General features: G+C 33.9%; 1 protein-coding gene across 1 annotated transcript in view; it reads right to left on the bottom strand.

Moving 5' to 3' along the window:
* Positions 1 to 22,879, bottom strand: part of LOC150106868 (regulating synaptic membrane exocytosis protein 2-like) — an 828,152-nt gene extending 805,273 nt beyond the window's left edge. Inside the window, exon 1 of the mRNA XM_090393494.1 lies at positions 22,725 to 22,879. Within this exon, the coding sequence (XP_090249620.1) occupies positions 22,725 to 22,879 (155 nt within the window). The remainder of the gene's footprint in view (positions 1 to 22,724) is intronic.
* Between the last annotated feature and the right edge of the window lie 960 nt (positions 22,880 to 23,839).

Genomic DNA, 23,839 nt, shown 5'->3' with positions numbered 1-23,839 from the left:
CCTTTATTTGTATAATCTCTCTGGGGATGTCTATTGATAACAATGGGAATGACAAACAACCGAGTACCTTACCTATTATCAATAAATGGACTATTCCAAGATTTATCTTCGGTCGCACGCGCACGCGCACACAACTCTAATCAGAAAGAATCCGCAGCCTACTACATGTTTAAACATGGGCTCATTTTTTATATATTATATATTTTCAAATCTCTGAAGATTTTCTTCTATATCTAATGAAAATTATCGACGAATGTAGAAAAAATAATAATAATAGGAAGAAGGTATTGCCTCGTGAGAATTCAAATCGTTCGTTCTAGAGAGGCTTGCTTTTAGATATCTCCTCACTCCCAATGGGAATGAGGAGAGATCTAAACGCCGTTTCTCCAGCCTCTGAAACATAGTCCTATGGGAGTAACATAATTAAATGCGAGAGAAATCACGGCCATTCTATAAAAAGGAGAATTTTCTCTAGTAGCTTTAGCCGACAGTGATGTTTATTACTGCGTCTTGCTGTTTGCTTTATTATGATAAAACTGGTTTTGAATCCAAACACTCGAGAAGCATGCAACAGCTTATGAAAAGCATGTAATTCTTATGTAGTGATTAATTTTCTAGAATATTTTAGCCAGGATTATCTGGTTTTATTTTTATTGTTTATAAGGAAGAGTACTTATAAATTGTTTTGGAGAAAGAAAAATATATATATGTTTTACACTTTATTTATAGATAAATCCTTAGGCCTAACTTGTAATATATATGTTGAACTATTTTATATCTATATGCAACACCTCCAGAGAGTCATGAAACAATTAAAATGTCAAGAACATAAATTACACGTGTCCTCTACTCTATGATGGACTCTATTATAGCATAAATATGGAAGATTTATTTGTGAGGGGCGTTCTGTACATTGGCAAAAATCCAAATCTGTGACTGTAGAAAACCCATGGCTTTCTGTACTGTGTCTAGACATTAGTTATTCTAAATGTTTAAAAAGAAACTTGGTTAATGCAATGAAAACACAATATTCAGTTTCGCCTTTTCATGTAATAGTTCAAAATAAATGGAGTATAAACAAAGCAATGAAATTTCGTTTGCATTTTGCCATTGGAAATAAAATTAGAAAAACAGAAAACTGACTTTATTTGACATCAAATTAATCACACAGAAAGAAAATAGGATTATTTAAAAAAAGAAGGAAGATTAAGTCAATAATATATCTGATTGTGTAAAGAGGTAAATTATCTAAACCGATTTTAGTTGTTATTAAGACTTACATTAATTAATCTCCGTAAAATAAAAGACATTATTAAAGCCAATATTTCAAATCTCATAATTAAATGCAGTCAGACGACAAAAACTTGTACTTTACACGTCTGCATCTCAAAACTACGTAGTGACTTTAATTGTGGGTAAAAGGTTTAATTTCTTTCTAATTATCGATATACTTAGCCACGGTAATTAGTTAATTAATTAGATAAATTTGCACTAAGCTTTCATTTTAATGGGATAGATCGATATATTTTTATCGCACAAATCATTGAAGTCTCACAGAATCACAGGCCTAGTTTTATTTCATTATGTGTGTTACTTCAAGTCGAATAAAAAATAAAAATACGTAACATTGTGGTATTTTATATTATCAAATGCTAGTAAGTGATATTTAAAATTAATTATAATTTAAACAATCACTGTTCTTTTATCGTTAGTCAGAATGTTTAATGTTCTCCACATTACTGTTAAACATTATATTCTAACAGGCAACGTCATCTCAGAAGTAAGCCAGTTTTATTCGAACACCTTACTGGTGTTCCTACAACCTGAAATCCTCAAAACGGAAAAAAAATGAACTCGTATGAACTAATTTGAGGGCAACTGTCATAATTCTTTGGTAATAGAGAAGTGGATTTTTAAACCTTATAGACAAAACCTGATTTGAAGTTAGCACACTTGAAAATTAGAAACTTAGTAAAATAAAGCAAATACAGTGATGTATTACGCCTGTTCTGCTCTTGACAATAACAATTGCATTTACGACTTTGGGCGGACAAATCTGACACAGTATTCTACACGCAATATCTAGTAGGTCGCTATCTTAACACGAAATATCTCGTTATCGTATGGTTGCAACCCCTTCTTCCTGAAGTTGACAGCGACATGTACTTAAAATTGTTTCTTTTTCATCTTAGATGTTTCTCTTTTTTTTTTTTAGTTGTACAAATGAATTTTGCTTATCAAAGTAACAGCAATGATTCTTATGCAAGAGTTTGATTTAAGTGAAAATGAGTTCAAACACTGGAGTTAACAATATACTAAGAAAAAAATTTACCCAATGATTCTTAGTTGAAATTAGTGTGCATTTTTTCAAAAATTAAATAAAACAGATATGTACATTTAATAAGAGTATTTAACGATATACTGTTATTAGAGTTTATTGGTACATAACCTCGTGTGGCTGGTAGGAGTGCAAGCTAATTCTTGCAATGTCCTTGATGCCACATCTTCAATTTATTTACTTCTCGACATTCACTTTTGATAAGGCATTCAACCACTCTCCACGCAGAAATTCTACTTCTTCCTTCCTTATTATTACTTATAATTTCCGGGGAATGCCTGCTGTTCTTGACTTTCTCCTTTAACTCTTTGAGTAATATCTTCCATCCAGTAAACTCCTCTCAAAATGGGATAGGTTAGGATGATATAACTTATGTTGCAGTCATGTAATCCATCCCGTCGTATTTACTAGATTCTGCAGATTACATATTCTCAATCTATTCTCAAATCTCACATTCCACAATCTCCGTTGTGGCCTTGTAATATGCCTCTGAATCCTCCTCATGAATGCAGGCTTATCTCCCTGAACTGTAGTCAAATAAATCTTTTCACAGTGTCCAGATGTTGTCTAAAATTCATACATTGGGACCACCAACCACTTACTAAGTGGATGTTCGTTTATAAAAGTTTAATTAGATCAATGACCTCATTACCAGTCAGACTCTTATTATTACTATTATAATACTCACATGTCGCAAGAAGCTCCTTGATCTTTAGATTACTATTCAATTAAAAATTTCTGCCTTCTTTTCGTCTCTTAGTATAGCACCACACCCAATATACCTTTCTCCAGCTGGAAGAGAACAGCTGGAGAAATTTTGATTTTTTTTATTTTATTTTAAAATTTCTTCTTTTTGATTTTTCCATTATAATCTAAGCATATTATTTCAAACTATATAGAAGCTGATCACGGATCAAGTAAAAGTATTATTTTTTATTGAAGATAATATGAAACTATCGTATAATATATACAGTATAACTTCCAGAAGTTTCCAAACTTCAAACAAATGGTATTAAACATCTTTTTTCCATGTTACTGAGCTCCAGAGTTCAAACTCTTTCACTGAACGTAGTTTAAACCCAATTGCCTGTCCATACGAATATATTCAAATCATCCTAAGCCACCACTTCAGAATCATTCCTAAGAGTTTTCTCCCGTAGTCGAAGGGGATCCGCTCTCCTATTATATAACTTATTCTAGAATTCTTTTTATCTATTAGAGAGCCGGACAGATTGATATCCCATCACGTGATAGTCTGTCAAGTGTCGTTTCGAGAACTAGAAATATATACAATATACGGATCTCTCTTATCAACCTTATTTGTGCAACCAAATTATAAAAACAAGACTGTCCCTTAATAGGTTTGTATTTACTGTACTGAGGATGTTCCAAGATACTTGGGATGAAATATTTACGTATTAAAACTTCACTGTGGTTAGTGCATGTGTTTTCTAGTGATGTTCTCTGGTTAACAAACGACCTGAGTTTGAATCTCTTCTAGAACGATGATCACTTATAACGGTTTTTCGATTTTCGACATAAAAGGAAGTTACAAGCCACTTCTGGTTTCTCTCAACCGGAAGTGACAGCATTTTTCCCAATAAATTCAGGTTTTTCACTCTCTGTAACATGCCAACTGGACAAATAATATACACACAATTGACGTAAACAGAAAATTATGGAGAGAGAGAGAGAGAGAGAGAGAGAGAGAGAGGGGGGGGGTTAATTTCTCTATTTCAAATAATCCAACCTTATTTGAAATAAGGTTGGATCTTTAAATCCCCTATTTCTATTTAGTTAATTTATGAACTTTAAGTTTTATACTGTCGTATCAACGAATAATTAGCTAAAACAAATGAAATGAAAAGTAATCAGCGGAGAAAGAGGAAGATTTTTAATATTTTGTAACCTAAAAGAAGCAGCATTCTCCCATGCAGTCAATAATAACGATTATACTCTACCCTTAAAGCGTCTGCGTTGATTCCTCTGCATTGTAACACGGTCTCTCTCTCTCTCTCTCTCTCTCTCAAAGAAAAGACTATTCGGTCATTACCTCATCTTCTTCCCAATCCCACTTTATACGATATCCAATTATCGAGAAAAGAACAGCGCTAGTGAACACTTTCTGTAAAGGTTATTGTCAATTTTGGAACACATGTGATAATGGGTAGCTTGACTGGACTGTGTCACAGCTGCAATTTGGACAACGGTAACATATCAAACACGTAATATATATGTGAGCTCGGAGGCCTTACAGAAGCCCAGGATTATATGCTTTGGATGAAAGAAATATAAACTGCCTAGAGTTTCTGTGTAGGTGTCGTGTGCGAAGGATTATGTATTGGTCTGCACATTTCCGACTTTTCTAGTCATATAGTATGTTATTGCGGGCATATATATAATACTATATATAATAATAAATAAATAATTTCTTCCAGTGCCCATGGCATATTAAATTATCACAAAACATACACTTTTAATAGTATTCAAAACAACATCATGCATCAGGTAAAGAGTTGAGGCTCTATGTTAAAACAGTCAAAATTGAAGATAAAATTAAGGATATCTATTTGAATGTTTATAAATTTAGAAAAAAAAAATGGAATTTTGTTGATTATGCGGAAAATTTTCGCTGTTACTCCCCCCCCCCTTCCTATCTACCACTAGCCAAAGAATTATAATTTGGTCGCTATAAAATACTTTACAATAAATAAAATTAAAAAAGAGAATAAAAAATAACAATTCATCAAGTAGTAAATGCTGTTTCAACAACTCGCATTATTATTAATATATCTTGAAGCTTTTATACAGTGTTGATATGAGTTAGCCAGCCTCATACGGAAGTGTTAATGTTTTTCCTTCCCCGGAAACTTGAGTTGTTTATAAATCTAATACAGCAAGCAAACTCTAGAAGAATATACTCAATTAATAGACATAATACATCGGTCTTACAGCCTTAGCTGTGTCGGTCGTAAATTCAAAACAAAGAAACAAGCAGTTTAATTACTTATGTGTTTTGAGTTGATCCTAATATGCCTTTGTGTTTTATTTGTGTAGTATCGAATGTCCTTCTTTGCGAATTGTTTGTCTACTTAACAGATTAAGATCTAGTTTTATATCCACAATTAAATTTCCGGTCAGCCAAGACATCCACTTTTGTAACGCTATTAACAATAATAATGTATCTTGTTATTGCTTTTCTGTCTGCCTAAATAATCGTTATTGTTATAAGTACTTTATATTACGTTTTCCTTCTTTTACATGCACTTTCAGCAAAATCGCTTGATGATTAGTAAGCAGAACTATCTTTGATTTATTTTTAATTTAGTTATTAAAAAATTGAGTATTTACAACTTATAGAATTGTGCATTATCATTTTCCAGCCAATCCCGTTAAGAGTGAGTTTTTATGGAATATTATTGGATAAAGGAATCGTCTCAAAATCAGTCGTTATGTCAAAACGATCGTTATTCTATATTTCAGAAAATACATATAATTTAATAGTCAACAGTATGAAATGGACAATATCTCAGCTTACAGACGTAAAAAAAATATTATTTTTGAAGACATACTAGCGTGATAACCTTACGTTTCAAAAAATATATGATTCAAACACATTAACTCTTTTGCTTTCGAAATGCATTGGCAAAAATGCTTGAGAATTATTCTTTACTAACACATCAGGAAATACCCGTATGTAAAGTACTGCGTGCGCAAGAACTTTCGTGCCAACGCTAAAGCATAGAAGCATGCAAAATAGCACGCTAACATGGCGATATTTTCATTTTTTTTTTTTTTTTCATATCTTTCACTACAGCTTACTTGGCAGATGTACATGTTTGTTGAAACGTTAAACTAAATGAAAAAAATGCAGTTTTAGAAAGTTTAACAGGATATACTTAACTTTTATTTTATAATAAAATTAGAATAAAGATCTTTGAAAAAAAAAAGAAAACAAAAGAAATGCTAAACACGAAAATAAATATCAAAAAATGTTTTTTTTTTTTATTTTATTTCAAGAAGACTTATTTCTCAGATAAGAGGGATTCGTTTTTCTCCATAGTTAGGGTGGGATCTTGTAAAGCAATTCCAATGTAGATTCTAAATTGCGTGAGAATGTAAAATTTTGTATAAAACTTGCAAAATGATAAAAAAAAGGAGGCGCTCAACTATTTTTACATTGCTTAAACATTAAGAAAGCCTAGAAAAATCTTTCGCATTTTCAAAGTTCAGGGTCATGTTAACACTATTTTGTGTTTCAGAATACATTATTATTCTCGATAACTAAAACGGAGTTAAAAGAGAGGTTGAAACATCCAAAAAAATCTACTCGACTAGCAGGTGACTGGTTATTGCAGCAACATAAAGTAATCCAGCAAACAGACAAACCGAGCTTGAGCGCACACACACGTAATCAACAGTAATCATACACTGGTCTCATAGTCTTTATTGTTTCGGCTGTAATTTCAATAAAAACCAAACGAAAAGGAAAGAAAAAAATACTCCACCATTCAGGGTTGTATACATCATCTTACCTAGCCTAACACAATGCGACCTATGCTTACACCTCCTCAATAAATAAATAAATAAATAATAAATAAAATAAAATAAATCATATCCTGAAAAAAGATCAAGTCAGCTACGACAGATCATTCCAGAGATTGCAAAAAAAAAAGTCGCAAAATTGTTTATTAATAATTTTACTTGCTTTGGAAAATTAATGAAAATTTGTACTCGAATGGAAGTACTTCAAATTCGACCACATCACCTGGTGGACGAGTACTAATTTATTTTAAAGAAAGTAATCAGTCTGAGAATTCTTTGGGCAGTTTGATTGTCCGAGTGGATTAGCACTTCATGGCATTTTTCGCTCCAGTCTTCCTTTCGCTGCGATGACTACGGTAATCCAATGTAATTTACTTTCCACAAGCTTACGATAGATCAATGGCATGTAATGAGGTACTGAATTGTTACAGGACAGATGTCCTTTAACCCCCACCCGATGCTCCAGTTCATCCTACAGATGTTCAATAGGGTTGATGTCATGGCTCTGTGGAGGCCAGTCAAGTGTACTGGCATTCATGTCCACAAACCAGGCAGTTATAACAGCAGCCTTGTGACACAATGCATTGTCCAGAATGTTCAGGTACCTCTCAGGTTTTGGTGTTTGTGGCACAGCAAACAAAAGCCCGAGGCCAAACCAGGAAAAACAGGACCATACCATTGAACTACCACTTCCAAATTTCATAGTTGGGGTTACAAACTCTGGTGAGAGACATTCACCAGAGTTTGTAACCGCGCTTTGCACCACTGAAGACGACGTTGCGTGTTGGTTCGGGTAATGTGAGGCTTCCATATTGCGATCGTACCATGGAAAAATCCATGTTGTGAGCCTGGGTTCTGAATGTTTTGGTGCGATTCGTGTTCCAGCCGATGCCCAGGACTCCGCATTGAACGTGTCAGTTGAAAAATGACGATTTTTGCATTTTATCCTTAGTAGCACCTTACGGTCACGTTCGGTGAGTGTGGTGGGTCGTCCACTGCGGGTAGCGCTTGCAGTTGACTTCCTGCGCTTCCATCTCGGTATGGTATCACTGATTGTTGAACTGAAATGGCTCAGTTTCTCAACAGTTTGCGGAACAGATAGGCCTACAACATGGTCTATCGATTCTACTCACTGCAACTTCTCTTTCAAACTCCGTCACTTCTCGCAGCCATTTCACCCCTGCACAGTTGTAATGACTCGGGAACATCATATTCTTTCAATTTATACCAGGTACAAACACGTGACTCGTTGCATTGCACGATGTACCTTGCCCATGGGAGATGTGCGTTGACTTCTTTCCAAGCAGCGTATATATATATATATATATATATATATATATATATCCAGTAATATATATATATATATATATATATATATATATATATATATATATTACTGGATTATCTATCCCTTAGTCCACTTATGATGCTAAGGAAGTACAATCTTTCATGAGCTAGATTCACGTTACACTTCTAGCACTTATGCGGTTTTTATTATAATTTCAAACGTGTAAAACCCAAAAAGATAAATAAATGGAATAAACAGCAGTATGGATGTAAATACTGAAATTACATAAACATGAAAGTAACACTAATTGAATAAAATTATCGAAAAATACCTGGATTGTGAAAAGCTGATTCGCTTCAAGGTAAGCTACTGAACATACGATACTCCCATGTTATACGTCACGTGAAAATCAATAAATTATTTCACATCTGTCAACTACATTGTTTTTCGCTTATATTTTAAATCTCATAATATAAGAAAATTCGTAGAAAGTTGATATTGCATATAAATAAAAAATGCAACATTTTTGAGTCTCTTGAAATCATATCAATAAACAATGACATAATTTAATACAAATGTAAAGCCATTTTTTGACTTTTTTGTATACTGTTTATATATTGCCATTTGTAACTTATAATTCGGTTTATTTCGAATGGTTTTGCTTAAGTTTGTCACTAAAATTAGTTCAGTTTTTACAGAAATCGAGACGACCTTCAATTTTTAATAAATATTTCCAGTACCATATGTCAATAAAAATCCATTAGACCCGTTCGTAAGTAATCTAATATATGGAAACGAAATTAATAAAATAGTTCAAACTCGTTTTACGAAAAGTACATAAAAATGATCGAATGAATCTCACCAAATAAAACCGTTTATTTAAATAAGCCGAAATTGAAATTTTTAGTATGTAAAGTAAAACTAAGATATTTGTCATAATTGGGCTTCGAAGGCGTAAACAGTGCACTAGATGATCACTCCTACAGACGTTTGTTGTTAGTAATAATTATTAATTAATAGTTCATATAAAAGCCACAGCTGATATCTTTAAATTGAAATTCGTTTTTTAATTATCAACAGAATTGATGTTTAAACATAATTTGAAGATACTAAAAGTAATTATGAACTATAAAAAACGAGTTATTAAAAAGAAAATACGTTAATATAAGACAAAGCAAATGATTTGTATTGGATCCTAATTAAATGTCACTTAAAATATCTTTCTGATATACCATCTATGCCTTAAATGACCGCGCTGCTTTTTTGACGCATCATTTTTTTTTTTGATAATCCAATTTAATGTTTGTTGGATATGGGTAATCAATGTATATGGGTACACCAGGCAGCTAAGTTAATTACGTTGATGACTGATGTACTTGTAAAGGTTAATGACCTCCAGTTTTTCAAAATATATACTGTGAGAAACTATTATGGATTTGTATTCAAGAAAATATACTAGACAATTGAACACTTGAAAGAGGCCCTAAGAATCACATTTATACAAGTAGACAAAGCTGTGCTGAGCGACATATCGCTTAGGACACAGTGGATTATTTAGTGTCACAATAATGATCAGTATCATACTGACCTTATCGATCCTTAATGACGGCGATTTCCTGTATACAACGAAGCACTTGTATACAAGTCCTTTCCCCCCTTTTTATATTGTATTGCACCTTGCATGACCATATGTCTGTTTTTTTTTCGCGGAGTTTGAAGAGGGCAGCAAAATTTTCGGAGCAATCTTCACATTGACCCAGGCGTGTTGCATTGGTGTGGTCAGACACCTATCTTTTTTTGATTAATAAGGTTGATAACTTAACTTCTCAAATAAAGGATGATTATGCGTTTAGAGGGAGTCGCATAACATACAGGAGAAAGAGAATTTTTACAGAACATAAGGGAAATACTGGAGTATGCAAAGCATTTTGTAATCCAAATATAACCACACAAATTGTTGAGGCCCAAGCAATTGCATGTTGCCTGACAGCTTTCAGAATTTTGCTCGAATTTTAGAGTGTCCTAAGATTAGATTCTTTTTCCTATATATATAAATAACCTTCTTTCAGTAAACGATGACATCCTCGAAATCATTTTTTGCTCACAATAGTACATTCCATTGTTCTTCTTCATCTGACAAATTTTATAGTATTCAAACATTATAATATAAAAAAAAAATTCATAACGATTCTTCAATGGAGGAGAACAAATTCGTCAGATTTCAATACAATCGAAACAGAGTTTTGCAAAAGAAATATCTCGTTTTCTTCTTAACTTTCATAATACTGTGAAGGAAATTGAGATGAATCTCCAGATTTTTGATTTTATCTCCAACCTTTCCTAGCATTATGTCTATGTTTTCCTCAACCCCCCCCCCCCCAAAAAAAAAACTTGGTGTCCCTTTCTACTTGATGGTCGTTTCTCTCCTAGACAGATACTAATAAGAAAATCAATCCCAAATTTTCCAAATTCGAACCAAATATAGAATACTCTTTTCGCATTTAGAGTCATTCTGCTAGCTATAAGAAGGCAATCTGACTTTATTCAAGATATTTTGTTTTTTCGTTATTCCTTTTCCATTAGTTTTATTTTAAGCCTCTGGTTAGCATTCGTTTGTAATCTAGCTTCAAGCATTTCGAACCAACTTCTCTTCTTTGTCTTTCATTCCATCTATCTTCATACTTTGAGACAGCTCTACGTTCTTTCGAGGCCTACAACCTTCAGTTTTATTTATGTGAAACCGACCCACGAATGGTTGAAGACTTATAATTGCAACCACTAGGGACCAAACATGAAACATTTCAAGCCACTTCAGTACTTGAAAAATTTCGAAGTTTCTCTTCAAATAAGCTGGTTAGGGGATTTCATACCAACCAATGAAATTCCTTTATTATCTTCTTCAGCCTGTTAAAGAATATAAACCAAATTGGAACACGGTGAAAACAGAAATCATAAGGAAGAAATTATTTTACATTATTTAAAAAAATCGTGATAACAGCTGACAACTCTACAATAAATAATTCTGCCAAGCATAATGAATAAAAATGGTATATAATAGATTTTGTTCTACGTATTTCGACTGTGGAAAAAATAAAAGCGTAAGTGTCATCATTCAATCGATTAGCAGCTATCAGCCATAGGAATGATCAATCACCATCTCATGAAAAATTTTACTGAGCACGTAAAACAGAGAAAAAATATAAATAATGAAAAATAAATATATGAGCATGAAGATAATGAAAAAAAAATATAACTGCGGCAAAAATATCAGCTTAAGCTTGACACAAATACAGGCAGTCAAAATCTTGTCTCCTGCTTCGTCTAGGAGGAAGTGTTTCCTATATGACGTTAGCAGAATAAATCGATTGTTGTACAGGAACTAACTTCACTAAGAACAGCATCACTTTTATGATCGCTAGTATATTTATTTTATAATGCATACATTCAAATATTATTGAATGTAACGGTGGTAACAAGAAATACTATTCACTGTTCCTACTTTTTTATTAGCAAGTCCTGCACTTTATTAATTTTTAATACATGTAGTGATGAAACTTTCTGTAAATTCAATTAACTTCGGTTGGATTTTGTTAGGGGAAAAGTAGAGGAATGTATGTATGTATTTTATAAAGTTAAGTTTATTTATTTTTTAAAATAATAAGGATTAAAAGTAAATATGGAAAGTAGCGTATCTAGAGGTATAGGTTCATGGGATGTAGTCCCCTTAAATTTTATAATGGAGGAGTTTGGCTCCGTCTGTTTAGATCGCATCAAAACAATTAAGACTATGAGAACAGTGTATTATATATGTTAATTTGTGTTGTGTCTGTTCTATAGCCGGAAGGCCTGTTTTATATGATAAAAAACTGCTATGACCATCTGAGACCGGCTACCTCACCTTCAGCTGTAAAGTCGTTATAAAGGTTCCTCACATACTACACTGGATTGGAACTCGTTTCTTTCAAAAACGAAAAGGAAAAATGATTGCTTTGTGAAAGTACTGGAATTGGAAAGTGTCACAACCGTAAAATTCGGCAATGCAAGGGACTTTGAAAAGTTTGAGAGACAGTTCAAATGAGTGAAAAGCAAATATTAAAATACACTGAACAAAAAGGTATACGAGTATATAAATGTTGTTTATATATGCATGCTTTATACAATCGTGATTAATATCAAATTATTTTGGTGATTTGGTCTCGTTGGACGAGTGTTTAGTGTATTTGTTATCCAACTACTAGGCTGCTGATGACTGAGAATTACATTAAAAAATTCTCGGGTTCAAATATTATAAAAGCCAGGATAGCTCTCCAAGCTTCGTGAAAAGAATTTCTAGATTGTGCGGCATTCCTTATGTAAGTTTGAATGTGTGTGTATGTTTTGATTTGGTTTTTCATGGTGGAAAGACATCACACATCATACTGCGCAGAACATAGGTTTACAGTAGTACATTTGGTAAAGGATTAGTAGGACAATCACAAACTTCCATGCCCTTGTGGGGGGTGGGGATTCGAACTCACAGAATCTTGGATGGAGAGCGGATATGCTACCCACTCGGCCGACCGTGTCGGCATGTGTGTGTGTGTGTGTGTGTGCGCGCGCGCGGACTAATTTCGTTTTGTATGCTAACTTCACCCGAAGCTTATTGCACAATTAGTGTCATGTCATGGATGAGTAAGGATTAAATAATCCGAAAATTCCGCTCTAGTTAGACATTATACTTTATTAAGGCACTTCCGGTATCCAATGATCAGGATGAAATCTCGCATAGGATGACTGATATACAATATACAAAGAGTTTATTACATTAATTGTCTTCTTATGCGCTTCGGACAATAAACAAGGGGACATACTTTAAATTTGAGCACGAAATAAGTGAAGAAGGAAATCTAACATTGTTGGTGGGGTGACATTAAATACTTTACCCTTAAAGGATTGGACTAATAGTCTGAATCTATTCAAACTTAAGCTTGGTGATTATTTTGATTTAAATACCCGATGAAATTCTGAATGATCACCAAGGAATTTTGAATATTCATATTTTGTGATAATTTTATTATTACTATTGTTATAATTTTTATAGAATACTTAAATAAATCTTCTAATTCCTTCTTATTTGAGAAGGGAGTAGGCAGACCTCTTTAGTCCGAACTTTTTGAAATCGATAAACCAGTCTCCACATTTAGTTGTCACCCATAGCTGAGTTCATGGCTACGAATGATTTTAAAGACTTCCGGGGAGAGAGAGAGAGAGAGAGGAGAGAGAGCATCGTACACATTTTACACTATCGCGTATTCCTAAACCTCTATTATATTATAGTCCAAAATAGTGGGAGCTCTACGGTCGATTTTTCCGAGTTAAAAAAAAGCGAGTTTCCGAAGGGAAAAGTCCTAATTGCCTGTATCAAAGATCGAATAACTCTGGAACAGTCTGAAAAAAAGGCATAGAAAATTTTCTTCCCAGCAGGTGATTAAAAGTGAACTCACGTCACGGCTTCTGTCACTTGGGTGTATTTTCCTGGGGACAAAAACCAGACAATTTCCTGAAATTAAAAAAACAATCCATCTGAAGTTTCCTCAGCACTTGAAACGATTTATTCCCAAGCGAAAGACACGTGTCACTTCGTCTTCGAATCGCTGAGAAGTATTCATTGATGATTTGTGAAATTTGTTAAACGATGTATTTCGGAGATTAAAAACAAAACTTTTCCCCCTTAAGAAAATGATTTGAGACTCGAATCATTTTCTACATCAGTAACATCGCCTTCATTTGCATCATGACAAAATACACAGTAGTTAATCATATGAGACACAGAAAAGGTAATACTGCCATCATGGTGTAAGCAGGATAAATGATGCCACATTAGGCAAAGGTTCCCAACATCGGAATATTAGTTACCATACAAGAAAAGGAAAAATTAATTGAAGTGATTGGTCTACTGTATATCACTATAATTAATAATACTTCAAAATATGGATTTGGAAGTGCACTGTGCAAAGTAAAGACAATCGTGTTTGGTATTATGGATGGTGTAAACAGAAGAGGTAGACCATACAGAGAATGGATAGACGACATAAAGGACTGGTGTAGAATGAATGTACAGAAACTGCGACACTGTGCACTGGACAAAGAAAGGTGGAAGAAGATAGTAAAGAAGGCATCGGACACCAACGGGCAGTGAGCCCATGGTTCGTGATGATGATGACGATGAAATATGGATAAGTCTCAATATAAAACCTAACCTTTCATCATCTTTTCCGCTGCTAACTGACGAGCATTGAGACTTGAATTTTCACTTAACCAAATACATGGAATCGTCCTCCTCCTGCTTATTGTTAGCAGTAAGAAATTTAATCGTGAATAAACTGTTGGTCAGTGTTGGATATAAGACGTCATTAAATCATTAAACCACGAGGATGACAAAGTCGGTATTGATGAAAATAAAATAAAATAAAATAAAAAACACGTCATCCGAAATTATTATAGTAATAGCATTAATGAAGCCCGTTTATAGTAGTAGCGATAATAAACTGTTGAATCGGGAATTAAATCATATATTCTGAAAAACAAGAGAAGGTGGATGGGTTGGTGAAGGAGATGGAGTCCACTAACTAATTATAATAGCGAGAGATTATGTTCTGATTTGTCCACTCAAATGTCTTCATACCTCAGTTCATCTGTTTTAACAATCGATTATATCAGTTATTGTTACAACAGATTGTATGTAACGATATATTGTTCAGCTAATATAATATATATACTGTATATTAACTGGGCCTTTTTATCAGCGAAAGAAACGATGTTAAATTTATACCTGAAATAACATTCGTTACTGAAAAGAATAATTAAATATACATCGCTCACAATTTCACACACTATAAACTGAGTGTAATGCTGTTATCAGAAATATTTATATGTTTTTCTATGCAGATTAATAACAAAGGTTGGATGTCTATCCAAAAGATTTAAAAGTTTCACTGACCAGGAAGTGGTGACTTCGCTGCTTTACACCGATGTTCAGCAGTAACGCTACCTTTACGTGTACGGTTCCCGTGCTCCACCATGAGCATGTTGTCCTTTTATACCCACCAAATCTTTCTTAAACTGGAACAAATCAATATTTAAAACATGGAGCTAGCCCACACGATATTGGTCACGTATGCTGTGTGCTCACAGCTTACCTCGCAATAAAAGTGGACTATTTATATCAATGCTTGTTTTCACTTACTATATTTAGAACAATGATATACACTACCTTAAAAATCGGCATTTGTAAGGGAAACCCGTATATGTGTGTGTGTGTGTGTGTGTGTGCGCGCGCGCGCGCGCGCGTGCGTGTGTGTGACATTGCAAATAATACAGACTGTATTTGATAAAAATATCTTGCATATAAATCACAGTGCACGTTTTTGAAATATGGACATATTTTGGCAGATGTCTGTTATCTCTCTCTCTCTCTCTCTCTCTATCTATCTATCTTTTGCACCTTCGCCCCTATCTATCTATTATTATGTTTCTATTTTCTTATTTAAGCCTTTATAAAAATTCTTATTTTCAAGTGACCAAAGAACACTTTCTAACTCGAATTTTAAAGTTTTCTCATTAGATTTTCTCTTCTTATTTTTTAGAGTAAAATTTTGTCTCCTGCAGACAAATATATGTCGACAGGCATTAGCACCTGAATGCTATGACCAAAGAATTGAAATACAGAAGTAAATATGCAGTATTGATTGAAATTTAAAGCCGAAAGGTTAGAAAGAAAAAAAAACAGATTGATCTTTTTATCTTTGGAGAACAGAGGAGGAAGACTTTCATAAAGAAAAAGTAAGTTGACCAAATACTGTTTTGAGCGAGTGACTCTAAGTACCTATAGAAAATGTATAAAGCATACAGAGGCCTTCTGTGTGAAAGAAAGTTGAGTGAGTGAATAAGAGAGAGAGAGAGAGAGAGAGAGAGAGAGAGAGAGAGAGAGAGAGAGAGAGAGAGAGAATTGACAGTTAATTGACCTTCCTCTTTTGAACAGGTATTTTTGGATAATTTTTGGCGAACTATCCCAAATGTCCGAAATCTAGTATTTGTAGAGAACCAAGTGTATAGGATGCATTAGAATATTAGAATTACGAAGTAACGTGGTTGTTCAAGAATTAACCTCGGGAGAAAGCAACTTTTCTGAGGCTGTTATTCTGTAGGTGTGAGGTATTTATGCCAGAAGTTGAACGCTTGTGTTAATCCGTGAAAAGATTTCATCCTGTTTGAAGATCTGGGTATTATCGTGGATATGGAATAGTGCAGAGGCAGTTTCTTAGAACTGTTCAAATGAACCGGCATCCATAATTTCTTCGCTTAACTCAAAACCTATAAAAAAAAGGAAGCAGATCTGTCACTATCCTTATGTGATCCAGCTGTTAATTCATGTTTATATTCTTATTCATAGAGTGGAAGAATATTTGAGATTATTTATTTAGGTCGTCCTGACATTGGTACTCTTTAGAAACACAAAATATGATATTTCGTGACGGGGAAGTATCACGTAACAAAGATATCAAAGCATTTCATTAGGAGATTTTTGAATTTTCAGTATTAGAAAGAAGGGAACAATGTTTTTCACTCTCACCTCAGTATGTGTTAGGCAGATGACTGTTTTCTTTCTCTAAGATGTCACAAATAAATAAATAAATAATAAAATACAGTTTGTTTTCCAGAGAAGGGACTTCCACTTATCTAATTCCAGTTCGATTCACTCGCATAAATGTAATTGACTAATGTAATGTATTCGCATAAATTGACTTACCCAATCAATTGCTTACATGTTGAGGTCTAGGGGACGTGATGAAAATAATGCTACATTATAATATAATATTTAACTATAATATGATATATATATATATATATATATATATATATATACATATATAAAATATATAAAATAATGCTACATTATAATATGATATTTAACTATAATATGATATATATATATATATATATAAATATGATATTAATAAATATGTATATATGTAGCATTATTTTCATCACGTCCCCTACAGACCTCAACATGTAAGAAATTGATTGGGTAAGTCAAACATAAAAAAACAGAAACAGTAATAGCAGATACTGAAATTATAGGCGACAATCATAAAAAAAGTGTGCAAAAGGAATCTAATATAGCATGTTTAATCATTATTTTAAATGTACCTAAACAACGACCCATCTCGAGTAGGAATGGGATAAAACACAAAAATTACTTCATTGTTATTAGTTTCTATCCAACGAAATATATGCAGCATTATCATCAGAAAATATGTTTCAGAAAAGATTTATGTTTGCGCGATAAAAACCAGAGCAGCTGGGGGATAATAAATTTTACAAACACAACTGTCAGCAAAGGAACAATATTACTGACAAATCGCCCATTATGATCAGATTCATCCATTCATTTCATTTCGTATGGTGATTCAACGGCGGTGAGCCCCTTTTACGGGGAGGTACGACACTACTTCAATCCCACCTATTTTTAACCGGGCTCGGGACCGACATAGCTGACAATTCAGACCTATGGCTGGAGGATTGTCTGAAGTATTCCTGACTGTATCCGTGTGTGTTCACGAGGACGGTGTGCCTGCTTGCGGGATGAAAAAACCCAGATAAACTTGGGGGGGAAAAACCCTGCTGTCCACACCCAAGACCGGCTAACTTGGCTATGGCTGAGGAAGATCCTTCAGCTCCTCATGTTGTCGACGGGAATCGAACCTAGGACACTCCTTCCCAAGGCATATGGTTGCGAAGCGCATGGCCACTAGGCTAACCGCGCGGACATGGGCAGATGAAACAAACGATACAAGTCACACAAAATCGGCCTTAACACGTAACACACACAACGTTTGGCTGGTGCATCTTTACGCATAACTCCTCCCTCTCTTTTTCTCTCATTATAACTTAACTTAATTCGTATCTTACATGCCCAAAACCTTACAGCAGCTCAAAATTACTAATCACGTGTAACTGTAACTAATTACATATAATTAACTGTAAGTTAATTAATTGTAGCTTACTTTCCTCTCATAACTTATCTCTTTTATTTAATTAGTCTTCCTTAAAAACATCTAAATTCTCTGTTTCTATTATCCATTGTTGATGGTGAGTTTCACATAGTCGACCGTCTCTGTTTATTATTATTATTATTATTATTATTATTATTATTATTATTATTATTATTATTATTATTATCCTGTAATAGCATTGCACATTATGCAAATGATAATTAGAAATTGCTCTTGAATCATATGATATAAAATGTAATATCATTGCTTAAATTCTATATCATATGTATGCAAGTAATCAGAGACAAAAATAAAGTATTATTATTACAAAAAATTATTATTATTCACCGTAATATTGTAAGGAAAAACTCAGAGCAAGAGATTCATGCCATCTGCAAAGTTTTGAACAGTAGATTCTCAATACACAATGGATATCTTCTATTCTGTGAGCATCCATTACAATCTAAGCGATATTCTCTGTTTATTATTAGACTACTCACAAACTACATAAGAGTATATCTTCTTTCCACTTATAATTAAAGCTTCTTTTAATTAAACTAACAGTCTTCTCTGCATGACTTTATTAAGCATTTTTGTATGGAAATCTTTATAATCAGAAGCATTTTTTCAAAGCCTGTTACATTCCCTTTGTATCCATCTAAATGCTGTTTATACAAAATGCATCTAGAAGAAGATTCCAACCATCCAAAGAGTTGACTAAATCATCTAACTCCATTAGCGAAACAACATATTTTACCATTAATATTTAACCTGCTTTTATTATTAATAAAATAAATAACAAGAAATGTAAAACAGAACTCTGAGATATCCATCATCTTAAATACTAATCACCAATATCCAGTTGGCTCACAGGAAATATTATATGAAAAGGAATTTTATTATACACGTAGTCATATTTGAATATTTATACATGCATCATACATATCATGTAAAATAAATGCACACAATAAAATTATCGTTCTTGCTTTTATGAGTATTATTTCTCTCTCTCTCTCTCTCTCTCTCTCTCTCTCTCTCTCTCTTATTGCAATTATTATAACTATTAATGAAGATGACGTGATGCAATTTCTAAATCAATATTATTACACAATTGATCGAATATGTGTTGTTATTCTTGTAAACACTTTCACACTATTGATAATGTTTGATTATTGGAAAAGCAAGAGAATTGGATTAATATGGAACACGTTGTTTTTTTATCTTCCATTTAGCATTACTGCACCAAATTGTGAGTTGATTTTTTACTTCTTTGGTCATCGCCACATCAACAGGCAATTAATTGAATATAATTTCAGGATAAACTTGGTATCCAACTTCTGTAAAACTTACTTTTAATTCAGCTGGTACTAGATGGTTAATTATCATTTTCAAACTCTAGCTAAAGATTACGCGTTTAAATATTTGAAACTTATTAATAATCCAAATTAAAGTTTAACTCCCATGAAGTTGAAACTATCCCGTTATGGCGTAAATATCGTATGAGTTGTCAGAGATTTTGAATAATTTCCATACATAACATGCCCGTAAATAGTTCTTAGAGAATCAAAATATCCTTAACTAACTTTAGAAGGCAATTCGTTTTAAAAAATAATCCTTAAGTAGATGGAGAAGAGTAGGAGTAATGAAAGCCCAACAAACATTATCTATATTTGCGAATAAAAAAACGGCACATTTGTTTTAAACACCTTGAATTATTAATATTTTTACTTCATTAGTTCTATAATTATTAGAAGTTTAAAGGTGAGTAAGATCATGACATTTATACATAAAGAAATTTTAATACAAGAAGAATGAATTTTTATTATTTTTTTAAAGTTGTGATACCATTATGATTTGGGGGGGGGGAGATGCACAACTCTATATGGAAAAAATGTAGAAACCTCGAAAACTGTGATGTCATTTTTATGTAAATGTCATTCGTGACATAAACTAATAGTACAGTGGGTGAACGAACAAAATGTACAATTATTCTGATTATTATTCAGTTGTTATCATTTTACAATTATAAATACATAATTATAAGTTTAGAATTATTATTGTACAATCGTTTTAATTATTCCTCAATTGTTATCAGTGTGCAAATAGCCTGATTACAATTAAATTGATTATAGTTTCAGCTTATCATGTGTACTGTAAGTTTGTAGAGAATATTTAACATTATCTACTAAATCTACTCTACTTTTAGGATACAATGCCATCTGTGTATGATAGTCATACACAGGAATATGCTTCCTTTTGTTACTAGAAAGATATTACTCCTTTGTGACGAAAAGTGTTTCAATATCGGTTCGCTTGCACTACTTCAGAAATAAATGAACACTAATCCGAATTCTTTACATAATCTCACTAAATATAGAGACACAGCAATCATAGCTTTTACACTGTAGAAATAAATTTATTAAGATGACTTTGAAGAAACTTTATATTTTAGTTTTAAAAGCACTCATGTATGTGTAACCTAATTTCATCCATTTGGTTGGTTGCAATAGAATTTGTGCTTAAAATTAAGACAATAAAGTGTTCTTAGGATAGGCAGAGTTGAAAGAATAAGTTGAAAATATTGTTGGTTAACGTAGCTTTAAAAACAGAAATACGAAGAAAGTTAAAACTTCAGGGAAAAACAAAAATTCCAATCCATCAGTGATGTGTATATATTTAGATTTCGTATGCTGCAGTAGCATCTGATGGTGCGACAAGACGAAAGAATGTTCGAAGACGAGAAGGCGAAGCATATTTTATAGCAGTGATATGTGAGGATTCCCTTAAAATGTGAACCAGTTTTCTATGCTTCCGTAGATCGACTTCCGTGAAAAGTTGCATCAGAAAATATGCAACGCAACCCCGTATTTTGCAATGTGCAACATCACGTCAGAGCTTCCCCGCTTTCGCGAATGGTTCGTTCTTTCATGACGCCATTTTCTTCACTGGCATGAGCAACCGACGAACGACGCTACGCATTTCGTTATTCCGGTTACGTGTTTACCCACTTTTCTTCCTCCCCCTCCTTCCCCTTTGACAGCTACAAACCGGATGCAAAACATCTCGCTAAACGTAGGCCGGTGTTCCGATCATTTGGACAACGAATCGCAATCACTTGAACTCGAAGAGTCATCGTAAAATGAACAAACTCAATATGGCGACTACCGGCTGTCGGGTTTGTTGTTTTCCCCCCAAACTAAGAGTCCTCCAGGTACTTCCCTGCGCACGTGCACGGTATCACGCAACAAATATGTCTAGTGCTGCGGGGAGAGGAAGATTCCCTCCCCCCCATTCCTGGCCTGTGACTTACGGCTTCGTAGTTAAAGGGAACAGTAAAGCAAGAAGTGGGGGAGTCGGAGCTAGGTCTAATCTTTACGGTAATTTTCTTCCTTTCCTCTTTCTCATCGTTTTCTTTCTTATGACGTTCATAAACAATAAAGTTCTGCTTAACAACAGAAATCAAACCTCATCCTGTTTACAACTCTACACATACACACACACACCTTTATTGCTTTCCTATTTGTTTAATCTTACACGTTCATATTACTTATGATATTCAATTTGATGTCATTCTTTCCACTTCTCTGCATAATTAGCAAAAGAATAGTGTCTTTATTTCTCTTTCAATTACATAACTATAAATTACAGTGCTTCCTTTTTGTCTACGAGTTGATTTGTTATTTAAAAAACACTCAAAATTCAATGAGGATATTCATACAGAGATCAATTCAATAAACGGACATATAAATATTAACGAATACCTAGTGTGAATACAATGAAAATTAATTAACTAGATAAATTATTTATAAGTAATATAGAACTGTGTGTATATGTGTGCAAGAGAGTGAAACTTACTGACATCCTGTCTAAAACAATTTTACTGTGCTGCCCCCTACCGTTGTAACTCGGTATCATTTGACATGTAAGACATTCAAATTAGTCATACTAGTGTTTTGTGATTGTTAACTGGTTTGTGATTAGTAACAGTTTTACGTAGCAACAACAATAACAGTATCATGATAGTGTTGTTATCATTAATCATGATATCAATTATCAATATCATTAATTACAATAATTATTAGCATTGGAATATGCTTTATTATGAAAGAAAATCTCTACCTTAACTCACTATAATAATTTACGTTTTTTTATTCATTCTTTCCTCTGCTTCTTATCAAACTAGTACAAGATATTAATCCAAATGTGTCATCTTCTCTTGTGACTCCCTACTACACTAGGAAATGCGAACTAAGGAACTGAATATACTTCGCGTATATTATGTTTATCGCTGTCATAGACGCAAGGTCCAATAAACAAAGAGAATGCGTATATTAATTCCTAATGTGTCACATAAATTAAAGCCAATACTGTATGTGAATTAGGCGGTGTTTACAGTCACTCGCTTCTGTCAAACGACCTTTTCACAAACAGAACATAACACACTCAAGTTTACGGTTCCTTTTAATGCACAAGTACTTAAAATATGGTAATACTAATAATGAATAGAAATATTTCTTACCTTAGTATTTCCATCTCTCTGTCCTCTTCTTCTTTTTGTCGAGCCATCACAGATTCTATTATCTTTCTTTCCTCCTCCGTAAGATGACTTAGATCAGGCACGGAGGGAGGTATAGAGGCCACGGGCCCCCCGGTGGGGCCTTTTTTCTCCGACATTATACTGCAATGGAAGACCAATACCACACTATAATCCGCCACTGGCGAACCTCGGTTAGGCTTACGAGTATGTTGGTTAGGCCTAGCAATAAAGTAGAGGATACGCAAGCTCCAGTATTGGCTATGTTATCCGTGGTCCAGCAGACTCGGTGGGAGCTAGCAGCTCTGAGCTACAGATGTCGCAGTGAGTGCTGGTGGCCGCCAACCGCCGAGAAGGTCGTTTGCGCCATTACTCTCTTGTGTTGTGCGCCGAAAATCTCTAACACAAACACCTACGTCCACACGAAAACAGTATCCGAGGTGGCAAAGGATGTTCCATTTTGAAGGAAAACATTAATGTTGTGGTTTTGGGGGGCCATTTACTTCATGGAAGGCAAAAAGACGCGCCCCCGAGTTGGCGGCAGTCGTATGGCACCTCGGGGCGGGTCGAGAGCCAGCTACTGATGCCGACAACGCGAATGCGCGGCATAGAATGTTCATAAACATACGTGTTTCAGTGTGGGCTCTGGCTTATGAATAAGTTACTCCGGTAACATGTTGGGAAACGTCATTGCCGCAGTCCAATCGGAGACTTCTGCACTGTTGACGTCATTCGGAAGGCAAACGGCCCATTTTCGGCACACACCGACATGCTACAAAGAAAACTGAATGGGTAGATTTTGTCCTTTTAAAGTTAGCACTCAGAATATGCGGAAAGCAAAAATATGTCTGTTTAATCTCTTATTTTTATTCATCTCTCTCTCTCTCTCTCTCTCTTTTCGTTTAGCTCTATTTATATGAGCTATTTCTCAGTGTTTCTCACTTTGACCTATTGGTGAAATACCACGATAAGAAACAGGAAATTGAAAAGTGCTAAAAGTGTAATTTAGTCTGTTGGTATAATGTTCGTTGTTAGGTTAAATTTTTGTCACAAAAATCATTAATAGCTGTAGAACTATTAATTACTCTGCAACTTTCGGT

Source organism: Typopeltis vanoorti, chromosome 5, assembly GCF_054136105.1.
Source record: "Typopeltis vanoorti isolate ZY-2024b chromosome 5, IOZ_Tvanoo_1.0, whole genome shotgun sequence".
NCBI classification, from domain to species: Eukaryota; Metazoa; Arthropoda; class Arachnida; order Uropygi; family Thelyphonidae; genus Typopeltis; species Typopeltis vanoorti.
The sequence above is the reverse complement of the archived record's forward strand: the minus strand, read 5'-3'. Positions and strand labels throughout refer to the sequence as shown.